Source organism: Danio rerio, chromosome 10 (assembly GCF_052040795.2).
Source record: "Danio rerio strain M-AB ecotype USA chromosome 10, GRCz13ab, whole genome shotgun sequence".
NCBI classification, from domain to species: Eukaryota; Metazoa; Chordata; class Actinopteri; order Cypriniformes; family Danionidae; genus Danio; species Danio rerio.
In genome coordinates this window covers 34,835,185-34,853,188 of record NC_141030.1, presented here as the reverse complement: position 1 = coordinate 34,853,188, position 18,004 = coordinate 34,835,185, and the positions used below count along the sequence as shown (strand labels likewise).

The window sequence follows — 18,004 nt, the reverse complement described above, 5'->3', positions numbered from 1 at the left end:
CCACTGAACTCCATTACAGTAATTAGAGTATTCATAATTTGTTACATTACATCACTGAACATACTGCATAACTGTCCTACAGTAAAGTACAGTTCATATTACAGTTAAATACTGGGTAATTTACAAAAAATGTTAACAGTGTGTAAACATTCAGTGCAGTGTGCTGAAGCCCTGTAAATTTAGTTACTAGCACAGAAACACAATTCATCTATAAATAAAGCAATTTATGCAGTTGTCTTGAGTTTCCGAAACAACGTCCAGCGCTGTGCCACGTTGTAAGTGTCTCAAGAGAAAGTGAAGGTCTGTTGTTTCTTCAGTCTGCCAGCTTGCCTGGTAAACAGATATATAAAACACCCTCTTCCCAGATGTGAGGGCTCGCTGTGAGACGCATGTGAATGATGATGAATGGGGTCTATAAACCACCAACCACTTCCTCCTGTTCTTCAGAGCTCACCTGTTTCTGCTTAAAAGGGAAAACCTGCTGCTCTTTCTGGACACTGGTTCGCACGCTGAGGATGTTTCTGACTAAGAGGAAGTCAATGCCCGCACACACGTCTTTGATCCTGCAGCTCTGTGCACAGGGATGCGTATATCCTGGATGGAGACATTCAATACATGGCAATTCTTTGTCATTTGTTTGTAGTTGATAGCATGAGGAGCAGCAGATGTTTGGCCTGAAGCCACTTTGGAATTTTGAATACACCGTTAAACTTGCAGTTGTGAGAAATTGAATTAAGATTTAAAACTTTAGAGGTCAACTCAAAGTTGAGAGCAAATATATATTTCTTCAAACTTAAGGTCAGTTTTCTCTTACAAGATGTTATTTTGATTTGCCATAAATCTGAAATTGTTAGAAAAGTGTGAGATTTTGAGATTAATAAAGTTATTATATTAATATATAGGGAAAAAATGTCATAGTTACTGGGGTTGGGTCAACCCAACAAACCCCAGAGAGCAGAGCACGTTGGACAGTTTATCAGCGCTGGATGGCATCTCACTATAATTGTTAAATGTGATATTTAATTAATCTTGTCTCTATCTAACGACTCTTCAGTCTTTTGAATCTATTAGGTAACATGTCACAGCTTCTTTGTTGGTTGGTTCCTGTTGGCTGTGCACCATTTTTACCCACAAAGTTTGTTGATGCCATTATAACGACACAAATCATCCCGCATATTCATAACAGAGTCCCGCAAAAAAAGTGATTGACGGGTGGTAATTTGTAACTTTATTTATTTATTGTAATCTTTATTTATTTATGATTTGTTTTTGGGTAAATCAAAGATTATGCGGGTCAGGTAGTTGAAAGGGTAGGCTACAAATAATTAATTAGTTGTGAGTTTATTAATCATTACACATTGTTCGATGCCAAATTGGTCGACATTGCCCAACCCTAATAGTTACAAAACATACACTCTGATTTGCAAGAAGTACAATGGCATTAGATATCTATATTAGTAAGTTAAAAAAATACAAAATAAATAAATAAATAAATAAATAAATAAATAAATGAAGTTCCTCAAAACTGAAAACTTCCATTTTAGCTAATTATTTTTAAAACATATAAATGTCTAACAAAGATGAAATTATATTTTGTGCCATAACCCTATACCATGAAGTTAATTCATGAACTACTACAGTAAAAAAAAGTTAATACAGGCATAATCTGAAGTTTAAATATGCCATGTTGTGCATTGATTCAATATGTTGAATTGTTCTCTGATATCTACATAGTAGATATGTAGCTTTGGTAAGTTAAAAAGTCTGAAAACGGCTCATTTATTACCCCAGAAACTTCCCCTAGAATAGAAATTGTGGTTTTGACCATATATTGAACATATTTAGAATCATGAACATTATTGAGCTCTGCTCTGGCACCACATTTGTCACAGTATGTTCTAACAAATTAAGTGGATGCCTTCTTTTCAGCTGAAGTGATGGAGAGGTCTATTTTAACTAGAAGTATTGAGGGAAATATATATAGTGAATGACATATAAAGTAGTGAGTGAAATATTTGAGTTGTGGTTGAAATAATTATACTTGATAAAAGGGACCAAAAGAGATAAGAAAACACAGGCATTGACATTTGGCATTGACATCCTTTTACTCAAGAGAAATCCATGTAATGCTATTCACACCAGACGTGGAACGCGTGAATAAGTCGTGCTATTTGTTCGTAAATAAACAATTTGTGTTTACTGGCTTCATTCGCACACCAAATCCGTTTCAATCATGCCTCAAATTCCATTCACAATAGACGCAAATTCACATCATGGGCAGGGCTTCTGTCTTTTATTGAGAGAATAGATGTGATTATGTGCTTTAGGAAGGCTGATAAACATCGTTGATGCTTTTGGAGCCGCGCCTGAGTCCACTAGATCCCTTCAGAGGTGCACCCAGCTCTGTGAGTTCATCAACTCCTCCAGAAACTATACCTGGAGGATGGAAGCTTTCAGCGGTGCTTTAGACTGAGCCGAGCCCAGTTTGATAAGCTGTTGTCTGGTGTCGGCATAGGATTTTCCCTTGAGACACCAACAACAGGTGCTACGTCATAATTACGCCCCTACAAGAGCAAACTCCTGATTGGTTAGCGCAGCGCGAATGTCCACTGAAGTTTCCAACTCAAGCGATTTGCGCGAAGTGCGTTAAGTGCGTCAATCATGCAAAATGCTCAACTCGTGCCGCTTTATTTATGCAAATCGTTTCATTCGTGCAGCCTCATTCACGCGTATTGCGCCGCAGGATATCTATTCGAATCTTTGCATTGACTTAACATGTAAATCACCCGCGCTTGACGTTTCAACCATGTCTGATGTGAACACAGCATAAGAGCTAAGTTATATGACATGATGCATACACGTGCAATAAACACTTGTACTTAGCAGTTTACATGTGTTTTTTGGCTCGTACAATAAATTGCCGCTATTTTCACAACTAATACAATATACATTAAACTAGACCCTATGCTCATTCAGGGTGGTGCTGAATACATTTATAATTTCTATTTTTCACATTTTGCTTTCTGACAAGCTGTAAACCCTCTGTGGTTGCTGACGGCTTTACTAAACTGCTTCTCTCGTTTTCAAAATAAGTGTCCCACATACATAGTATTTTTAATTGCAGCTTAACATTGTTGGTATTTCACTAGGCTACATTGTGGACAACCAATTGCAGGCAGGGGCCATCTAATTAATGATCCAGTGTGGATCATCACAGTCAGTGGTTTGTTCTGATTGGCCTGTTTTTCACCATGATTTTGCACTCACTGAATTTACATGAGGAAACAGCAATGTTTGAGGCTGACTTTATGTCCATGTACTAAATGAAATGATTCAGCTATGCTTTGGTATATCCAGAGTTTCATTCTGTGGCTTCTTTAAGTCCTTAACACATCTAGATGCTAACGCTACACAGCAGTATGTTCCCAAAACAACGTTTCCCATCATCACCGAAGTATATAGTTTTTTCCGAATTAGCATGCAGGTTTAGTCATCACTAAACAAGCTCTCTGACATTGTTCTATTAGCCTCATCTCTCCATCAGGTGGCTGTTAATTATCGACTGTGATCAAACAGAAAAACGATTGAGGGTGAGGGTCTGGAGGAGCGCTGTCGATGGGAAGAGGACTAGCATTCGAGCGCACCTCTTTCCCAGACACACAGCAGACATGTTCAATACATCCCCACTTTACTTTCCATTTCCCCAGCCTTTAAAAAGCTCTGTCTGCTCGCTGTAATTATGAGCTCCAGCCATCAAGTTACAGCTTGCTGCATTGTATAGCTGACGTACAATTGCACATTTAAACACTGTAATTTTAAAACTTCAGCCCATTTATATGACAATTACTTGTGTTGTATGCAAGTGTTGCTATTTTAAAAGCAGATTTTATTTTTTTTATTTAGTGGTGATGCATTTTTAATTGTAAAATGATTTTAATTTCATTTATTGAGTGATTTGTTGATTAATTGATTTAAATAGCTACATTGAATTGGATTTACACAATTTTTAAGGCTAATTGTTGCAAACAATTTATGTATATGGGCTAAATTTAAACAAACAAGTTTAATTTTGTAATGTTCAACTTAATTTGTTCAAATTCAGTCCATATAAATTGTTTGCAATCACTTGATTTAAAAAAATTAGATCAAATTAATCTTTTTTTTCAGTGTATATTTTAATTATTTTGGACATTTTTTAAAGTAATTTTAACTCTGCTTTCTACTCTCCTTTAATTTAGGGTTCTTTTTTTTTTTTTGTTTTTTTTTTAGCAAAGAGCCATTTCAGATTTTTTTTTATCAAATGCATTTTTTAAAGAGCCATATGAGGTGTGTGTATATTACAAAAACTTTATTTATTTAGACACAAAACCTTTATTTATGTCCATGCACAACTCAAAAATTAACAAATATGATGCATCACAATGAATGAAGAAAAGACAATTTACAGATTTTTTTTCTTTTTGCCATCGCCACTCATAATTGTTTGAATTACTGTATGTAGTTAACATAGAAATGTATATAAATGAATTGTAAATGAATTTATCTTGCCTTTTATTGTTGTTGTGAGTTCTTATTCATTTTGCTGTAGAAAATACAATATAAAGGGAATTGTAATTGTATTTTCACTAAGTAGCAGTTATATTTTAAAAAAATTGAAATATTATTTTAAGAGAGAGGGCTGGAGAGCCACATATTTTTGGTCAAAGAGTCACATGTGGCTCTCGAGCTATAGGTGCCCTACCCCTGCTTTAATACATTACTTCATGTGAAATCACTCTTTATAAATGTGCTAATCCTCAAGAATATTCTGAGTTCAAAAGCGATGGTCTGCTGTTTAACATGACAGTGGGGAAGGCAGCATGTTGTCTGCCACGTCATTTGGGATGCCATGCTGAGCTTTGTTGCACTGAAAACATTATATTTTGTATTTTGTACTTATTCCCTCTTATCTTCTCAGATGTTAGTCTAAATCATATCGTTCGGTTTGTAATGCGTACCGAACCGAAAGTCTCGTACCCAGCGGTTCAATACGAATACGTGTATCGTTACACCCTATATACTGTGTATGTGTGTGTGTGTGTGTATATATATATATATATATATATATATATATATATATATATATATATATATATATATATATATATATATATATATATATATATATATATATATATATATATATATATACATGTATGTAGTAGTCTTCTTAGTGGTCTTTTAATTTAATTTTACTACTATATATTTTCACTAAGGGGTTTGTAAAGGTTTATTTATTATTTATTTTAAATTTTTTTAATTTTGGTAACACTTTATTTTAATGGTCCTTTTGAGTATTGGTAGACTGTCTGCTTAATATCTGTTGATACTCCTCCTTCGACAGACATTTAACTGACTATAATAAAGTTACCTTAACCCCAACCTAACAGTCTAACAGATGAATTGTAGCTAAAATTCAACAAACAGACCATCAAAACAAAGTGTGACCTACATTTCTTTATTTTACTTTTACAATTTCCTATTTTTGCTTTTGCCATTTTTTTCCCTGTCACATATTAATTTACTCTTTCTTTTTGTTTGCCTATTTATTTGTTTGTTTCTTTCAAAAATAAAAACAATTTTAGTTTTACATTTTACTTTTGCAATTTATTCATCTTTTTTATTTTCTTTCTTTCTATTTTACTTTTTTTACCCCCACTGATTTTAATTTTCTTTTTTTTACAATGTTTTACATTCAAGTTACAGTTTTACATATTTCCTATTATCACTTTTGGCAAAAAAATAAAATAAAACATTGACCAAAATATTTCATTACCATCCTGCCAACTTTTTTTTATTATTATTCCACTGTATATCTTTCCTTACTTAACACAAAAATTCCACAACTGTCCAAACTGTATATGTACAACTCTTTAGCCCTTCCAATGCATGACGGAACAAGAATTTCCAACTGTATATCAATGAACAGATCGATTTGTTTAGTATCGACCGATGTGCAGAAATCAATAGCTGGAATGTGAAGTCAGACGGCGTGATGATGATGATGTGTTTTAAAAGAGCAAGCCGGAAGCCTTAATCATTGCCTGCCCTTCGCCCACAGAGACCTGCGAGGTTTCTTTGCTCATTATAAAGACGCGCGTGTGTGAGTGTGTGTGTGTCCATGTCTGTAAACACCGGTTGGAGGATAGAGCTGTTACCCGGTGTGTATGCATTGTTATTATGATGCTGCGTTGGGTACCGGCGCCACTCCAGGGACCAAAGACCTGAGAGACCCCCTTAAAATACCGCGCAATAATTGGAATTGCTTTATCTTTAGTCTCATCAATTAATGTGCAATTTTCCATTTAATTACCAACTCGCTCACAAAATTTGCAATTAAAATGAGGCGCGATAACAGTGAAGATGCCTTTCGGCTGATAGCACTTGGAATGAGAACACAGACGCGGTGTGTAATCAGTATACAAATCACACACGCAACGTTCTCAATTTGTATGATTTGGACGAGCTTCATAAAATATGCAACGCCAAGCCAGAATCTAATTTGTGCTTGGAAAATTCCTCACGTTTCCAACATGAAACGGTCCGAGTGCAAAGGTGCTGATGCCATTTATGATCATGATAACCCAAACCCCAGTCTCAGTCCCAGTGTGTGTGTGTGTGTGATCTCCTTAAAATAGCTGCTTGGTTTGTCTTGGCCCCTTCGACCGTTTTCCACACACTCCTGCCAACCTGAAGATGAGCTGCGAGTCGGGGAAAAAAAGATCTTTCCTGTTTTGCCGCTCGAACTGTTGTCTGTCTGCGTCTGAGCAAGGTTACATCCTGTCCGCCGTCTCACAGACTTGGCTTGTGTGCTTTTCTACTTGATTTTCCACACAGAATGTCTTCTCGCATGTAGACTTTGTTGTGATTTGCGCATACACTGTACAGCTGTGGTACTTTCAAAAAACCTTTTCTCTGGATTTAGGGATGTGATTGAGAGAAATGTTGATGTTTGTTTTATTTTTTAAGGGTGGGATAATGTTTCTTCCAAATGTCATATAATAATAGTGTACTTTTTTTTTTTTTTTTTTGCATTGACCATGATTGAAAATCTGGGTTTGTCCACTTTTTAAAGTTAAAAAATTGCTTTTTTGTGTTGTCTAAAAATTAACATAAACAAGCATGACACTTTTTATGTAAAGAAGCTTTAAAGTGGACCTATTATGCCCCTTTTTACAATATATTAGCCCGTTTCCACTGTGTGGTACAGTACGGTGTGGGTCACCTTTATCAGGCCTGTGTTTCCACTGCTAAAAGGGGAGCAATGGTACTCTTTTGGTGGGTGTGGTGTACGACAGTTTCAAGCGACGTAATTTTCGCTCGAGCAAATGTCTACCGTAAAGCTGTACGGGTTGTTCCATATCATATGAGAAGCACTTCTCACAAAACAGATGCTTTATACACATAAATACTTGTGTATAAATGTTTATTATTATTATTAACTTTTCTATAAACATAATTTCATTGTAACTGCAGATCAATGACAGTGCGAAATAGCCTACTGTAACGTCTGCAATTATGTAAAATAAATAAATAAATGCAGCATATATGAACACATCCAGACCTTTACAATATGTTCCCAATTACAGAAAAACTACACACAGCACACATTTAGGTCTTATTTGGGTTAAAAAAAAAAAACACAACGTGTAGCCCACAGTCAGTGCAAACATCTCATCTGTGTCTTTAATCTTTAGCAGCACATGTAACCTCTTGTTAGAGAGCAATTCCATCATTCCGAGTTCATAACAGTCCAAAGAGTACTAATAATAGTTAAACATGGCAGTTTGTTCACATTTGCTAAAAGAATAATTTGCTCCTTTGTTTTTTCCGACTTCTCCTTTGTTTTTCATGCTTCACTCTCGCGCTTGTCAGTTTGTGAAAGCACCGGGTTTCAAAAGCACGTCAATAATCAAGCGCACGTTATAATCATCAGCTCAAGAAGTTTGTTATTTCAAATATATACGCAGATGCGAGCACAAGCGCAAGCAAGAAAGTGAAACCGCTCACGCTAAAGACTAGCTCGTAAAAAACTTCAGGGCACAGGGTAGAATCTGCTCTTCTTCTTGGCTTTCTGGCTGTTCATCAAGACAACAAAAAGGTTTGTTTGAGCTCAGGTTGAACATGGCTCATTATTATATGTATATATTATGGTGTAATCTCTCGGCTGTGTATTTAAAATATGGCAGTTCTTTTGTTTTCATTCTGCTTGTTGCGCGAGCAAATGACTTATCTCTGTAAACGAATAGCATTCAGCTGCACTTCTAGCTCCACCTTTTGGTACCCTTTTGTACCCTTTGCAAAGGGGTGACCAAAAAGTGGTAGGGTACGGTTCGGTTTGGTACGCCTTTTGACAGTAAACGGCCAGTAAACTGAACCAAAGCACGTTTTGGCATGTCTATTTTTCATTTTATGCTCAGCAAAGGCTCCAAATGACAACATTTTTAATTTCAGTTAGGAAGAAATGTCATCAGTAGTTGTTTACTGTATGTAAATAATGGCAATTAGTCAAAATAATAAAAATAAATTGTGACAAAAAATCTGGGTTTATTCTAACAAATAATGATAATATCTGAAAACTTAGCATCTTTATTTTTTAATTTAGTCTCAACAAAGGCCCTAAATCACGTTTACTTTAAATTAAGTAGAAATGTCATCAGTAGCTCATACAATAAATACATTATCCTTTAGAGCATTTAATTTAGTACAAATAGCTCATTTTTATTATATTAAATAAAATAAAAAAACATAATAAAAAGTTATATAAATATATAATGTTATTTTATATATATATATATATATATATATATATATATATACAGTTGAAGTCAGAATTATTAGCCCCGCTGAATTATTAGACCGCTTGTTTATTTTTTCCCCAATTTCTGTTTTTTCAACACATTTCTAAACATAATAGTTTGTTCTGTAGACTATCGAGAAAAAAAAATAGCTTAAAGGGGCTAATAATATTGTCCCTAAAATGGTGTTTAAAAATGATTGATATATATATATATATATATATATATATATATATATATATATATATATATATGCTATTTCATGCTCACCGAAGGCTTCAAATGACAACATATTTACTTTAAATTAGGAATAAATGTCATCAGTAGCTCATAGAATAAAACACAATTTATGTTTTACTCGAACACATATTGTCATTTAGAGCATTTAATATTGCATAAAATTACTACGTTTCATTATGAAAAAGATAAAACCAAGTTGTTGTTTTTCTCCTGAAAATGGCAAATTATTCTGGTGCGAAAAAAATCCGGTTTATTCCACCAAATAACGATAATATCTGAAAACTTTGCATCTGTATTTGTTATTGTATGCTCACCAAAGGCTTTAAATGACAGCAATTCTGTTTTAAATTCAAAAGAAATGCCATAAATAGTTTACAGAATAAAAAAAAATCTATATTGTCAATTAAAGCAGTTTTGTCATGAAATACCACAGAATTTTTGTGGAATAACAAATAAAATATATTGTTATTCATCCTGATTGTCATTTTATGAAAAAGTTACAAGTCACAATTTTTTTTTTTTAAATTTTGAACCAATTGTTTATATAATGAAACAAATATAAAGATTTTACTTAAAGCCATGCATAATAAATCCAGTAAATACAAATAATCTGATAATATTCAAATGGTCTCTTACAGTATTTATTTTTTTCCTCCATAGGTGTATGCAGCTATTTATAAATGCTTGTGTCTTTAAGATTTCCAGCTCTAGTTATGATCTAACAAGCTGTTCTCAAGAGAGAAAATGACTATTACTAAAGCACGGAAAGAGCTTTATAGGTCACGTTTTCAATGAGTGATTTATGTCTGGTGTAATTACCAAACGGAGCAGAGGTTCCTCCCACAGTAACTCGGCAGATGTGATCGTACTGTTCTATCAGAGTAATTATATATGATTGCTTATGTATTTTTAGTATTCTTTGCAACTGCTTACATCTGCTGCTTAAAAGCTTGGCTCTCAATGGCGGACTGAAGACTGCGTTTTGGGGGGTCAAACCGTCGGAAATGATAACTATAATGATTTGGGTGTAATTTTCATGAAGTTCTGGAATGAAAAGTGAACAGAAAGATGTATTGAGTTTAATTATGGTTTTAAATGCTGTCTTTTTTGTGTTAGGCTACTCAAATGGTCAGTATTTCCTTTGCTGTTTTAGTGTTATATATTTACATATGTAAATACACTTATATCATATTGTATATGGACTTTAGTGTGATAATTCCAAAGGGTGAACAACTCTCTAGTTATTTTAAATAATTTTCTATTTTTTTATCTGTATATTTGTAGTTCATATAGCTTTAATTGCAAATAAAAGTAAGCCTAAAATAAATAAGCCTGCTTATTATGTTTTATTATATTTTATTTTTTCATTTATTATAAAATATTTTATTTTATTTTTATAGTCCACAAAGCTTCAATTACAATTAAAAACCTAAAAACAAAAAAAAGTTTATTTTATTTTGTTTAACCTGTAAATGTGTAGTCCATAGCTTCAATTGCAATTAAAACCTAAAAACAAATATCAGCTTAATTGTTTTGTTTTGTTTTGTTTTGTTTTGTTTTGTTTTGTTTTGTTTTGTTTTGTTTTGTTTTGTTTTCGTTTAAATTAGTTTAGTTTAGTTTAGTTTAGTTTAGTTTAGTTTAGTTTAGTTGCCTTTTTGGAGTCCATATAGCTTTGATTGCAAATTGCATTTAATTAAATTACATTTTATTTTAATAAAACAGGCAGTTAAACTGTCTAAAATGATAACTTTAATATATATATCTTTTTTTAGATTTAGTTGGTTTTTTTGGGGGAAATTTTATGTGCCTTAAACATATTTGTTTTATTATTTTTCTATTGCGTTTTTTCGTAAATTTTATTCATTTTTTTACTAAAGGCCAGTTTTTTATTTGAATACTTATTTCCATACAGTTTTTGTATGTTTTAATGTTTTTATATATATATATATATATATATATATATATATATATATATATATATATATATATATATATATATATATATATATATATATATATATATAATGACATTAAAACATACTAAAACTGTATGGAAATAAGTATTCAAATAAAAAACTTTCCTTTCATATACAATATGATATATATATATATATATATATATATATATATATATATATATATATATATATATATATATATATATATATATATATATATATATATTTTTTTTTTTTTTGGCTAGAATAAAAGCAGTTTTTAATTTTCAAAACCCATTTTAGGATCAAAAATATTAGCCCCTGTAAGCTATATTTTTTTCAATAGTCTTCTGAACAAGCCATCATTATACAGTAACTTGCCTAATTACCCTAATCTGCCTAGTTAATCTAATTAACTTAGTTAAGCCTTTAAATGTCATTTTAAGCTGCATAGAAGTGTCTTGAATCTAGTAAAATGTTGTTCACTGTCATCATGGCAGAGATAAAATAAATCAGTTATTAGAGATGAGTTATTAAAACTATTATGTTTAGAAATGTGTTAAAAAATCTTCTCTCCATTAAATAGAAATTTGGGGAAAAATAAACAGGGGGGCTAATAATAATAATAATAATAATATATATATATATATATATATATATATATATATATATATATATATATATATATATATATATATATATATATATATATATATATATATATATATATATATATATATATATATATATTAACTCAAATGTGATTTGTGTAATGATAACTGAACCAAAACCTGATTTAAGAGAAAATAGTTTGTAACACTTCTGGCTGTCCTCTTGTGTTTGGATGCCACTAATTCTCTGACAGATGGGAAAATCAATAAGGAGAGACACTATTCCACACTCAAAGTTATTTATGGTAATAGACTCAGTAGCTCAGTTACAACTTGAAAATAACTTTTCTTTCTTTCCGTCTTTCTGAAAATTCAAACATCTGTTTAAAACGATCAAGAATATTTGTGCTTTTGTTCTCTTTTTTTTTTGTTTTGCTTCATTTACGGCGATTTTTGTTTTCTTTTCATTTCATTTCATTTTGCTTTACTTTGATTTTCCTTTATACTCATTTTTTTTATTAGATTCACTTTATTGTTTTATTAAACCAAACTAAAACTCAATTTTAAAATCTTATGAAATTTCAAAATATGTGCAAATAAAAACCTCAGTCAAGTTAAGAAAGAGTAAAGATTGTTGTCATATACTTGCTATAACCTGACTCAAAAATGGGGTTCAGGGGTCTGTGTGTGGTGACTGGGGGCCAATTATCTTTGTCCGGGGTGTCCCATAGTGCACCATCCCCGGAGTCCACCTTCCCTGTCCAGTGTCAATTACGCTTCTGACAACAGAACTAATGAGCCCCTGATTGGCCTGTTGGGGTTGATGTGTTTACCTGAGAAAAACACTAACTCATCATGTACACTACCTGCACCTGATTTTGTGTTCTGGACAGATACACTGCAACATTTGTGTTGCTTCTGGACTGTCAGTGGTCTGTTAGATTGCTCAATTATCCTGCTACTAATACCTTGGATCTGGTGACAATTTTTATCTTTTATATATTTGAATATATAAATCACTCACAGTAAATTAAGTTTTTGCACAAGATTTTCATAAAGTGGACATTATTTTATTTTATTTTTCATTCACAATTTATTTAAAAAGGTTTGCAGCCTACAAATCCTCAAAGGCTTAAAATAGACTTTGTTAGCTATGACTTAATCCTTCAAAACATTTTTCTTATTTATTTATTTATTTATAGCCCATTTATAGTTCATATAGCTTCAATTGCAAATTTTAAAAAAATCAAATAAGCCTAAACATGTTAGCATTATTTACTTATTTATTTATTTATTTATTTATTTATTTATTTATTTATTTATTTATTTATTTGTTTGTTTGTTTATTTATTTATTTTTATTTTTAAAATATTTTTTTTATGTCATGTATTGATTTTTATTTATTTTTATTTTTTTTTTCATAGATTTGTTATCCACAAGGATTAAATTAAAATCAGCCTTTGTGTGGGCACTATATTTAAAAAAAAAATCTAAATTTAATGACCTGGCCAAAAATATTTTATTTTATTTTATTTTATTTTATTATTTATTTTTATTTATTTATTTATTTATTTATTTATTTATTTATTTATTTATTTATTTATTTATTTTATTCTATTCTATTCTATTTTATTTTATTTTATTTTATTTTATTTCATTTCATGTAATTTCATTTTATTTAACACATTAAGTTCCTCCAGCATTGTTTGACAATTTTCTTTTGAGTTTAATGACAGCAGCTCCTGGTGGTAGGTCCTGGAATTGTTCCAGTAATAATGCTTTGAAACTGTATTTTGTAACTATACATTATCTATATCTGAAGAAAACGTTATTTTTAACAAATATTATTGCATCATTCAAATATCATTTCAAACACTGATATATTGCCAAGATCCACATTTTACTCACTCTAAATAATATTTTATGTCACTGTTTTCTTTGCTTCAGGGTCTCCATGTGAAGCTATCCCATGATGCAACATGTGTCCCCAGCACCAGCATTGACCATGATGGCCACACAGAGCGTCCCTCCACCATCATACCAGGAGAGCCAACAGGTCAGTCAATAAACCAACAAAACTCAGGACATAGAAAATGGGAAAGTACAACAAATATATATTTTTTTACAATCAAATAATAAAATAAAATATCCATGATGATGTTATAAATATTTCAGAAAAAGGAAAATAATTGTGTGAGATTGATGAAGGCAACCAGAGGGGAGAATAACGCCAATTTTACTGTCCTGTCCCATAGACTCTGCATTAGAAATGCCTCGCACAAGCGGTAATTGGTTTGTACATGTAATTTGAATCAAAGATGATATACTACATACTTACATACATATAAATATTCATACGTTTAAAAAAAAAAATCTAAATAATAAATAATTGCAAGGACTTAAGATGCTAAAAAACGCGTTATAACATGCTTGTGAAAAGGTTCCATTGATTCAGCGTTGATATTGCAATGTGTGCATTCGCAATAGTCACATCGCAAGATCTGCAATGTTAAGTAGGGATTATAGTTTTACAGGAGTTGTAACAATAGAAACAATTGATAATTTGCATGGGTTTTTAAGGACCGTAAGAATTTCAGAAGAGTATTAAGGTACAAGAAATTGCGTAATTTGTAACTTTAATAAAGTTATTAATGTGATAAAGGCCAAAGTGTAATTTTACATTTGCTTATTTAATTTCTGTACCTGAATAGCATTAAGACCGTGAAGCACTGTTTATTTCTGTAATTTGAAGCGGACGCTGAAAAGAGAGGTACAGATCCAAATGCAGGTTTATTGAGAATGTTCAGGTAAGCAACGGTCAACACAGGGGCAAACAGGTATATGCAGATAGTCCAGAGTCATAAACAAATAACAGACGAGTGGTCAGAAGACAGGTAGCAGACAAGAATAAACAGTAAAACAAACAAACAAGGCAAGGGTCAAACCGGCAAGGCAAGGAAAACGCGTCGTAATTTTCCCAATTCAGTTTACAAGACTCAGCAATAATGTTAGTGTGAGTGCTCTCTTTATAGCCCAGGTAATGAAAGATGAGCTTCAGCTGTGTGTGTGTGTGTGTGTGTGTGTGTGTGTGTGTGTGTGTGTGTTGGCATATGTGGTTTATGGAACCAATTTTCAGGTTTACCCACCAGCATTATGAGACCATTTAGTTTATGAGACCATTTTTGGTGGTCTCATAAACTAAAAATTTAAGTTGATATTAAAAATGGTTTAAATTATGATTATTCATTACAATGACCTAAATGATAATTATAAGACTTGTTTCAAAAGTTCACATTGTTATTTGGTTATTATTACACTTGGTGTGCTTTTTATGACCTTTACAAATATGGTCTTGTAAACCATGATGTGTATGTGTGATCTTTGAACAGCGCCTCTGTAGGCGGAACTTGGTACTGCACTTCTATACACACTCGCGCCAAATCTTACACAATTTCGCGCCATACATTCAATCGCGGGAAAACGTCCCTCATGAAGACTGTGGACGTGACAGTCGCGCTTCAAGCAGTGAAACTCACATCAAACAAGTAAGTCATTTGTTTTTAATACTTTGTACATTATTTATTATTATATGTACTGTATTATTCCACTTGTTATTCAAAATAGCAAGTTTATTTATAGATTTATATGCGGCGCGTACTGTTTTAGACAATAATAATTAGTGACTGGGAACAGAAGATGAGAACAAATAAACGTTAGAAATATGTGTTTGTAATGGCAGTATCAGACGTAAGTTAGTTCTTCAAAATGTGTATTTGCTAATAATAGCACGCGCTCGGCCTGTATCTGGCTTGGAAGCGCCGGTGTCGATTTAACCCAGAACCGGGCAGAGCTCACTCCTCCGCGGTAAACAATTCGCCGTCTGATTCCATGAGATGTAACGTTATAATAGATGCACTATGTAATTTGTGATTTTTTTCTACACATACTTTTATGTGAGAAGCAATGACCATTCGAATATGGTATAAATAACATGGTAACAAGGTATATTAAACATAAATATGACGTAGAAACAATTTACTAAACTTGAATTATTAAGCATGATTGAACAAAATGTTTGAATTTACTAATGTAAATGTGTGGTTTTATTTTTTCTAATGTTTTTTTGTGATAAACTTGTGTTCAGTTAAACTGTACATTTGAATAAATGAACTTTTATTATGAAAAGAGGTTAACTAACCCTAGTTAAATAACTTTATTTGATCAAATTGTCAAAATAGTGCACTACTAACTTATATTTTGTTAAATGGTTTGAAATGTGATAACTGTATTATGAAATTTGATAACTATATTACTATTTTGTTCTGTTTTGGTCTTCTTTAGAGAATTTTACACTAACTTACGTCACATATATTAATACTGCTTTGCATATGTGGTATTGTATTGATATTATAAACTGTGAAGTTTAACCTTATATAATATTTTAACAGTGAATGAATGGTGGTAAGAGTCAAAGCAGAGGATTAAATCCTTTGAAAGATGCTGCTCATCATGTGAGGTTGGGGAAGGATAAAGACATGCTTACGTGGAGGTACATCAGTGACATCAAAGGTACCAAAGTTTTGTACATGTTTTTTCTTACTGCAGGTAACCCCCAGTTAATGTTTCATTATAAGCATAGTGTATAAAATGTTAAGATGCAAAAAGGAGTTTAATTTAACACAAAAAAATTAAGTCATGAATGATTTGATGACATGACATTATAAATGTCAACAAATAACATTTAAATAATAATAATAATAATAAAAAGAAATGTCCTAATTGAAAACCACACTTTAAAATGTTAATGTTTAATTTAAGAGTCTAAAAAATGCTAATATTAATGATTTCCATATTAGTGAAAAGTTAAAACTATTAAAGATTGTATACTATCCAGGGCCTGATTAACCAATGGTTAATAACACACATTGATGGAATAAGCCATTTACACAAATTTTGTCAGACAAGTGATGTCTGACCGACAGAGACAACATAACTAAATAGCGCCAGTGGTGTAACTTGTAATGCACATAGCAACATGTTTTGACGCGATTGATCATCAACTCGAGTTCTAATATACCGTCAGCTGAACTTATTCTTATTATTTTTCTCCCCATTGCATATCAGATGGGAAATACATTTATTTTTAATAGGTAGGAAACATTTAAAAATAAAATAAAATAATGCAAATGTTAAACAAAGTCACAAGTGCCTCGTGTGTTTTGATGATGTTTATCTTATTTCTCTAAATAGTTATTTTAAATATATAATAAAGTTATTTTCAAATGTTAGCAACATCTTAATAGAATTCATTTGTATTTATTTATTTGTGATGTTAGTCACTAGGGGTGTAACGGATCACTGTTGATCCGTGATCGATACGGATCACAACCCACGGTTCGGAATGCGCGTGACTCGTAGATTAATAACTTTTTTTGAACTTGTAGGTTAATCCAACATTTATAACAATCGCAGAAAGATCGCCTCCCGTATCATTCAAATTGCATGAATGAAAGCATTTTGGCTTCCCTGTAAAATATAATGATGACGTTGTGGGACCTACCTAAATGCTTTTGGCTATTAAGGTGTTTTTTTGTCACTGTTTGTTTAGCCTGCATTAATGCATTCATTATGGTAAGAATAAAATCACTGTTTAATGAAACAAGATGCTGGTGAAAGCAACTACATTGTGTAACCAACAGATGGCGACAAACAAACATCAAAATTATGTCATTGAATAGGTTTTCAAATATAATACATCTACAGTATAATGAAACATGAAGTTTTATGTGTGAATTGTTGAATCATTAATTGAAGATAAATATATGTTGTACAAGATTTCTATATATTTTGCATTATCAGCAACAGTAGCAAAGATCATATTTCATATTGAATACTTTTTTTTTAGCTGGTTATTTCCTGATTTTTATTTTTTATTTAAATTACAGGTTCTATATTCTGTTTGTTAAAAGCAATGTTTTATGCAGTAACATTTTTGTATAAATGGAAAGCAAATTGTCTCCTCCCTTTTTTGCTGATCCAAAAAATGGTCCGATCCATAACTCAAAAAACGTAGAGTGATCCGAACTGCAGATTTTGGATCCGTTACACCACTATTAGTCGCCCTTTCCCAAACCCTGGTTAGCCTGTCGATTATCATTTGCCACAACTAGCGCTACTTCACCCATATTCTCCTACCTCATGGCTCTGTTGAAGAGCATTTAATAGGTTGCACATGCCTTAATAAAGGTTGCCTCCCTCTCTTTAAAAACATTTTTTTTAGAAACTAGGCATTTCCTCTTAGCAAATAGTCAATATCATATATTATTATTATCATTGTATTTAAATTGTCAGAAAATGTCACCATGTATAAAAAGCATGC

The 18,004-nt window shown here is 31.9% G+C and overlaps 2 protein-coding genes across 48 annotated transcripts in view; both read left to right on the top strand.

Annotated features, from left to right (window-relative positions):
* pknox2 (pbx/knotted 1 homeobox 2) overlaps nucleotides 1-18,004 on the top strand; it is a gene marked incomplete at its 5' end in the record, with an annotated part of 203,544 nt that overhangs the window by 105,778 nt on the left and 79,762 nt on the right. For all 4 annotated transcript variants that reach the window (NM_001442096.1, NM_001442097.1, NM_001442095.1 and 1 more), the window contains 1 exon segment: nucleotides 13,573-13,681. In NM_001442096.1, the coding sequence (NP_001429025.1) occupies nucleotides 13,595-13,681 (87 nt within the window).
* The window catches only part of LOC147835107 (uncharacterized), a 30,949-nt gene continuing 28,038 nt past the window's right edge, over nucleotides 15,094-18,004 (top strand). For 43 of the 44 annotated variants that reach the window (XM_087270981.1, XM_088651123.1, XM_087270942.1 and 40 more), the window contains exons 1-2: nucleotides 15,094-15,170; nucleotides 16,074-16,194. The gene's annotated coding sequence lies outside the window, so the exon portion shown is untranslated. Of the gene's footprint in view, nucleotides 15,490-16,073; nucleotides 16,195-18,004 lie in introns of all 44 variants that reach the window. The other variant, XM_087270938.1, reaches the window with a different exon arrangement.